The sequence below is a fragment of the Lutjanus erythropterus genome, chromosome 8, assembly GCF_056507025.1.
Source record: "Lutjanus erythropterus isolate fLutEry1 chromosome 8, fLutEry1.hap2, whole genome shotgun sequence".
NCBI classification, from domain to species: domain Eukaryota; kingdom Metazoa; phylum Chordata; class Actinopteri; order Lutjaniformes; family Lutjanidae; genus Lutjanus; species Lutjanus erythropterus.
In genome coordinates, this window is record NC_139324.1 from 17,860,823 (window position 1) to 17,869,324 (window position 8,502).

The window sequence follows — 8,502 nt, forward strand, 5'->3', positions numbered from 1 at the left end:
AACCAAAGATACTAAGTTTACAAGGATATAAACTACACTATATTTGTAATATTTTCACCACTTTACCTTGCTGTTAGACAGCCTTTTCTGGTAGAAAACCACCATTATATATTCCAAATATCACCCACTTCAAAGCCACCAGACTCCTTTCGCAAAAACAGTCATTTGACCTTGCAGAACATGGTCTTCAACTGTCTTGATCAGCTAGACAGCGTTACTGTGTGACTTTTGTGCTTGCAAAGGTTAGTTCAGAATCACAGAAGGCACACAATAACACCAACAAAAAATTACTGATTTTGCCAATCTGGTTTGCTTTTGAGAAAGAGCGATATTTCACTTATGTAACAGTGGTTTTACCTCAGATAAGGCTGCCTGACAGCAGGTCAAGTGGTGAAAATATTGTAAATATAGCGTATGCTTAAAATGATTTTTAGGTGGGTCCTTTTTCAGTTGCTAAAATATTTAGTTTAGGAACATTGGTTAGCTTTCAAACCAGTGCATCTGCAAACTGAGGACCTGCCAGCTGCCATCTACTGTGGATACCCTGACTGATATTGATAAGTACCTCATACAGCCCCACTTCAAATAATCTGTTTAAATAGTTGCTGAAGAAAGGCAACCTAATCATCACATTTGGGAAGCTGAGACTCAGGAATGTGGCATTCTCCTTTTCTAGTAATTGCAGAAATATTCATGTTTGGCTATCACTGCTCTTAAAAATAAGTGAACCCTGCATTATACACCATTCTTCTCTCCACTGTTGACCTCTTCAAACAGCTCAGTGCTAAGCTAAACTCCATCCCACTGTTTACCAACAAGGCCACTGTACAGTCTATACAGATGCCACACTAGTGGAAAATAATGAAAGGGCTCCTTCATCTTTTCGACCTCTTTAACAATCACATCATGCAACCAAATGAGAAAACAAAAGAGAAGTGAATGCATGGGCAGTTATCAGCGGTGCACTTCGACACATGTACAGTAACTTGGTTGAATGATTTGCAAAACCCTGCTGTGGAACAATGCATTATACAAATATCCTGCGAAGAGAATTTTAAATAGGTATCTCATTAGTACTGTAATATGGGAAGGCCGGCTGAATACTGCAGAGCCGTTAATGTGAGCTGAGAGATTCAACATGAGACAGAGCAAAACTTAATTAGCACATCCACATTCTGCCCTACTATCTATATTCTTCGTCTTAAACGCTGAATACATCAAGAACACTTTTTCAAATCTGGACCAGTCTGAGCACTAAGCGGATTTTGGTGCGGTCAGGATGTATGGTCATGACAGATAATCTTTCAATTTGAGGGAATTAATAACCAAACAACCTACAGCTTCCCGGTTTAATGCAGAATCAATGTGATTATTCAAATAGTTTAAAATAGCATTTAATACTAGTTAAGGTATTAAAGCAACACAATCTGACCACAGACAGCACGGAAAGCAACACTGGCCCAAGCCCACACAAATGGACAAATTACAGTGTATCTGCAGTGTAATTTGATGAACAGTAATGGGGCTAACAGCACTCTAAGCTACTGTGGCATCTCTTGGGTGGTCATTAGTCAATGCTGTCTATAGGCTAGGTGGAATTAGCTCAATCTAACTAAAAAAGTTTCTGGGGGTGGCAAGCAGGAAAATGGAATGATGAGTAGGAATATGAATTCACCACCTAGGAAACTGACATTAGCATTATTAATGTGATTTGTATTTCAATTTCTAATAGCAAAATATTGCACTCTTCAGATTTTACAGGGAATCTTGCTGTTTACTGCAAAACTCTTCCCCTTTTGCCTCATCTATTTAAATGTACAGTAAGCAGTTTTTGAGATAGATAGTTGATTAAGTCTCATTCCCAGGTGGTCAAATACTGATGTTTTGGGGATGAAACTCAACAATAAAACATCTTACTGACCCTCCGATTGGCCAAAGTCTGCCATCACAGGCCAGACTTTCTAAAGCCTGAAAACAGAGCCGAGGAGGAGAAGCATAAGTCCAGGTTTCTCTCAGAACACTTGAATTACATTATGTTTAAAAGGTTATCATGGTTTAAAGAACACTCAAGACCATCTGTAACGAGAAAACCGTTCATGAAGTTCTGGCAAATGTTTATTAGTGGTTTTGATAATGGCAGACACATGAGAGTCATCAGGGACAACATGGCAATTGTTGCTTGGTAAATACATCCACAATCATAAGCTTCTCTCTGTTTACTTTCGCTCAAAGAACACATTTTGTAGATCATCTCCTGTACCTAGGTGGTACATAATCTTGGATCCTTGCTTGTGTAGTTATTTCCCAAACAGGTTTCCTTTTGTGAATCAGTGGTAGAAGTAGAGGTGCTGAGATAAGTAAAATATACTTAAATACCAAAACTAAAAGTACCAATTATGCAGAAAGGCCCCTTTCAATATTAAATATTAAATATATTATATTACTTGGGAATAATTATCAATGTGTTAATATCCTTTATGTTGCAGCTAGTAAAGGTGTAGCTAGTTTAAGTTACTTTTAATCCTGCTGAGTACATCATGTTTTATTAGTTGATTTATATTTTGTATTATTAATCTGCAAAGTAACTAGGGTACACAACAGTAAATTATTTGGCTGGTGCTAATTTCCCACCCTGGTAAATGCAGTGATGTGTAATTCTTCTTAATACATAACATATATAGCCTGATTTAACCTAACATGTTAGTATGCTGTAATTTGTCTTATAGAAACTCAGTTTTTACAGCCAAACTTTACCCAAGTGTCTGGTCTGTTTTTCCTTGCTATATTCATACTAAGACATTCTTGTTTTGCATTGTTTGGTCATGAATTGCTCACTTTACTGCGGATCACCAGAAACAAGTAGTTATCTGTTTTGAGCACACCACACAGCTCTGATTAGTTATGATTTTCTTCTTCCACAGTGAAAAAGCTTGTCTGACTGGAGCCCTCATGGAGGCCTTCTCAGTACTTTGAGATGGCATGTGCTGAATTTATTACTGCGAATGATGCATTATTCATAACAACTGTGTTTACATCAATGAATATTCATGATGGAACTACAAGGCTGGAATGAGGGTGGAACTGTAAAACTAATTAAATGAGAAAAGTAGCCTAAGTGTGGGGATGACAGAATTATTTCTCATCTGTTCTTTAAGTAGCCCAGTTTAATAAGTTAATTATATATTTTTCCAGACAGTGAATGTAACTTCACAAAATGCAAACAAATAAACATTTTTTCTTAGCTTAAAGTGAGGGATACAGTATCATGACTGTCTTGCAGTATATCACATATCACAATATTACCTGTAATGTGATACTATTGTTACTGTGGGCATAGTTACACTGTGATTCTCTATGTAACAATGAAAGCAGGGTATTAATTTAGTGTATTTGCATCACAAAGAATACAGTCTAAATCATTGGCAGGGCCTGAGACATAAAGCTGAATTTAATTAATTAAAACAAATCATAGACAGAAAAAAAAGACTTTGTCAATGTCCTGTCTTGACTTGCAAAGACAGGTATGTTTTCCCTAGCATTTATCCTCAAAAATGACACTGCTTAACCCCAAACATGCAAAGAATTCAACATCAATGTCAGTTTTGAACTCACTAAATGACGTGTTGGTTATTTGGACTTGGACAACAGTAGCTGCTGCTGTTTCAGAGAAGAAGCCACTGGCTAAACAACTCTGACATGACAGAAAGGCCAAGGGCCATGGGTGCCAAGTTTCTATTAATGGTTTTCCAGTTTTCTTTGTTTCTCTGGCACAAAAAGGAAAAATATACAAATAAATAACATCAGCGATTGGACAACCCCCCCAACCCCAACATTGGTATTGGCCCAGACTTCAACAACCGGCGCATCCCCCAACTGAGACCTGACCCGTCACAAGGGTGAGATTGTAAGCACACCTGGAGCAACCTGAGCCGATATCATTAACAATCAGAAACTCACACCAAAACATTCTAGATCAGGGTTTGCCAAAGTGGTGCATTATGGTTTCATTTTCTTATTATTTCTGAGGTTATTGGGCCTACTCATACATCTCTCTGTATGTCTTTGGTCCCTGAGCCTTTGCATGTGCCATTCTCTTCTTTATGTGGCAGACCATGAGTAACTTTACTGCAATTTAATTCAAACACTTCTGCAACATCTTTAATAACACCTGAAAGTATGAGTGTAAGAAAATATACATTTTATTTGAATGGTGATACAATGTTTTGTGGTACTGTTTTAATTCTCAAAAACACTGTATCATCATATACACAAAGATTTGAGTCAGTGGCTAATTTTGTGTTGTGTTTAAACCCCTAACTGCTACATAGCAGTTTTGTTATCTATTGTCACAGTTCTGATTGCATAAAAGAGAAAACTTTTATTTAACTCAGATTTTATGCAAATAGTGGCATGTTCTGTAAAACTATGACACTATTCCTAAAAACTGATTTAACACATAGCAGTTATCACCTTGCTTGTAGTATCACAATTAGGGATGGGAAATATATATATCAATATCATATAAATATTATATGAAACTAGATATCATTTGGATATTGTTATATGGTATAATTGCTGCCTTTTTTGTTTTTAAGGGCTGCATTACAGTAAAGTGATATCATGTTCTGAAGTTACTAGACTGTTGTAGCTGTTCTATTCTATTATTTGGCTTTACCCATTCAGTCATCATAGCCACATTACTACTGATTATTTATGAAAAACCTCATTAATATTTTGTGAAAGCAATAATGTCATTAGTTAGTTTAATCTACAGCAAAGCATCATCCTCTATAAAATCATCTTGCTTGGACTATTTAAGAATTAGTAGTATGTTATTTTAGAGAAAATATGCATAATATGACATGCAAAAAAAGATATTATTTCTAAACTATATCACCCAGCCCTGAACACAATATATTTATCGTAACCCCTGTATTGTGATGTGGCTCGCATCACCATATTATTGACAATGCACAGCCCTAACAAATAAGCTATGCTGCCTTTTTTTTGTTTGTCAAAGAAGTTTGGGACACACATGTATATACATGTCTGATTTTAGGGTGAACTGTGCCTTTAAAACAAACTAAATGGTAAACGTATCTACATGGAGGGAAAAAAAAGTGCCATCAAGCTGAGTCTTGCCCGGCCATGAAACCAGCAGAGTGAATAGTAAGAATGTCCTGCCTGTTATTATTGTGGCCTTACGGAAGTGGGCCTCACCAACCCTCCCTGTGCCTGGGGGGGGGGATACACAGGTACAATCTTTGTATTCAGCGCAGACAGGCTGGGTCTAAACTCCTGCAGCAATTACAGATACAAAGTTTTCAAAGGTGTTCAGGCGGGAACTATGACAAGTTGTACTAATAAATCAAATATTCTAATGAGGTGGTTTAACCGCACAAACCCAACGTCAGACTACTCCCATTCAGGTACAAAAGTGCTCAATCCAACTTCAGTCAAACAGTTTTTAACTACTTAAACACTTTTAAAGGAATAGGTCACCCAAAAATGAAAATCCCCTCATTATCTATTCGCACTCATGCTGATCAAAGGTTGAGTTGGGTTTTTTAGTCCACAAAACACTGCTGGAGTTTCACAGAAAAAGAGCTTTGCAGAGTCTCCCAAACAATGTAAGTGAATGGTGACTGGTTTTCAAATGTAAAAAACAGCCAGAAGAAAAAACTTCTCCATACTGCTTGTCTCGCGCAATCCTAGCCCCGACATGCCTTTCACTTGTGTGTGCACACCGTCACACCACACACACCCAGCTCCATGAATGTGGCTCCAAGCTAAGGATCTACAGTGACGACTTAGGCTAAAAACATAGTGTAAATTACATCTTTCAAGTCAATTAGCCATGTTGTTGTTTTTTGTTGTTGTTATTTCAGTTGTCGTTCATGTGTTGTCTGGGAGATTCTACAGCACTGTATGTCTGTGAAACTCCAGTAGTGTTTTAAACACTAAAAAACTAAACCCCACCTTCAATCAGCATTACGGCTGCACAACTAATCACAGTGAAATCGTAGTATGGCCAATTGATTTATCCAAATCGCAGAGCCAGAACCAAATCACACTTTTTTTGAAAAACGTTCAGATGTATGAGAAAACAGCATTATAATGAGGCACTAATGCTGCATAGATGACCTGGGCTAAAAAGCTTGTTCTCCAGACAAAAGAAAACATGTTTGTTTTGTACAGACCTCAACATCACATCATCACCACTTTAATAGTTTTTGTCAGTGATTTCCTCTAATCAGTCAAAATAATCGCAATATGACATGATCATACAACCTTAATCAGCATGAAGGTGAGTAGATAATGACTAAATTTTCATTTTTGTGTGAACTATCCCTTTAAACAACACAAACCCGGTGCCACACTACTCCCACTTCAAGTAACAAAAAAGTGTGCGACCCAACTTCAGTCAAACTGTTTTAACTGTTTAAACACCCTTAACACAACACTGCGGCTTCATCTCAAAGCGCTAACCATTACAATTCAGTTTATACTGCATCTAAATTTAGTTAAGGCTGATGTAAAGTTAGCTGGACCAAGTTAGAGAAGGTAGCCAGTTAGCCACTCGGGACCCAACTGTCCTGCATTTGAATAGAGCAGACTAGATTTTACTAACAGTCACTACGGTCATAAAGTGTTGACATGCAGTTATTGTTTGTCCAGCGCAGGATGAGCTCCAGCTTCTCGTCGGTTGGTGGAATATGCTGAACTCCGCACTCTGGTTCAGGCAGGCCCGCATGAATAACACAACAGGCTGCTGCTGCTGCTGCTGCTGAGGCTCCACTGCGCCGAGCGAGCACAAAAGACTGAGGGGAAAACGCTCTGCTATAAAATCACGTCGAGCTGAAGCACACTGCGTGTTTAACAAAAGCCGCGTTTGCTACATTGTGATTTATTCTCCTCAAGCAGCTCTCGAAAACAAACAAGCGAGCGAGCAAGAAGCCACTGCCCGGCTCGCCAAAAATGAATATGCAAACCTCTTTCAAAAGCCTCACGCCAGTGTGTGCATCAACACAAAGCCAAGCGTTAGCACGGCGAGCTAACGCTAGCCTGCCGCTAGCATCCCCATTTCAATCAAACTGCGTTAGTGAGATATCTAAATATGTCATATATGAACCAGAGGGACGTCGGCGATTACTAATAAAATATGCTAAATTGTATTTGTCGACAGAGGTATGAATATGTAGCGGCGTACAGCCGTCTAATCACACAAAGGGGGGAGGCATGTTTCCATAATTTGCCGTCGCACTGCAATAGCTCGTTTCCTCCTCTGTCAAATTACAGTTGGCTAGCTGTGTGTAAACTAAAACAGCGCTCAACACCGTCCTGATCTGTTAGTCAATCTGCCTTTCATCTGTATTCCGTTTATCATACATTGTGAGTATCACAGTTTGAATATGAGTATGAATATGTAAAATGCTGTAATCATTACCTGGTCCTGAACTCTCATCTTGACTCGCTGCTCCTCCGTCCGCCATTTTGAATATTTAACCCGAAATCCCAGCCCTGAGCCTGCTGCCACTGCTACACATACATACACACACACACACACTCACACAGACACACACACACACACACACACACACACGTACACAAACGGGCACGGGCGCAGACACGCGCACACTCAACAGGACCAGGTTAAAGTAAAGAGAGGAGTTTGTGAGTACGGGGTGTTGTTATCCGTTGCTTATTTACATACTTGAATAATCATCTAGTTTTTCTTACACTGTGAGTTTGGGCAGAAAACTACATGGGCGGATCCGAAGGGTCTACACCCAGAGTGCAGGTACCCTACATGGCTGACAGTGTTACAGAATTATTTTGGAAGTAGTTTACCAAACTACTGGCAACTTCACAATGAAAAGTAGCTCAGTACTTTTCCTCAATTACTGTACTCCAGTCAGATATGGGAAGTAACTAAGTAAAAATACTTTGCTGTGCTGGTGTAGATAGTATCTGTACATAATTTGAGTAAGCTTATTTTTCTTACAACTTTAAAATGCTACATTTTAACACAAATATCTATCATTTCTACTTCTTACATTTCCAAAGAATTACATGATATAAATAGATAAAAATGACAAAGCAAGACACAATATGTAAACAACGACGTAACAGGATGAAAATGACTTACCAATACATAACTAGATGTATATTACATAAAATATAACGTATTTATGTATAAATTTGTACGTGTAAATATGTATGTATAAATACCTACATGACATAAATGTACAAAAATGGCATAATGATGTAATGATATGTAAATAACATAAGACAAAAATGACATAAGCCATAACAAAACAAGAATGACATAAAAAGGCATAAAAAGACCAGAATGATGTAAAAGATGCAAGAGGCCAAGAATGATATAACAATATGTAAATGGTGTAAGAGGATGTAACAGGACAAAAATGATGTGAATGATGTAATGAGAACGTGACATAAAACATATAACAGGACGAAACAAACAGAGAGACTCAACCG

The 8,502-nt window shown here is 38.1% G+C and overlaps 1 protein-coding gene across 3 annotated transcripts in view; it reads right to left on the bottom strand.

Moving 5' to 3' along the window:
• LOC146322706 (POU domain, class 2, transcription factor 1-like) overlaps positions 1 to 7,537 on the bottom strand; it is a 29,662-nt gene extending 22,125 nt beyond the window's left edge. For 2 of the 3 annotated variants that reach the window (XM_084724774.1, XM_084724772.1), the window contains exon 1: positions 7,448 to 7,498. In XM_084724774.1, coding sequence (XP_084580900.1) covers positions 7,448 to 7,493 — 46 coding nt within the window. In that variant the 5' untranslated portion in view covers positions 7,494 to 7,498. Of the gene's footprint in view, positions 1 to 7,447 lie in introns of all 3 variants that reach the window. The other variant, XM_084724770.1, reaches the window with a different exon arrangement.
• Between the last annotated feature and the right edge of the window lie 965 nt (positions 7,538 to 8,502).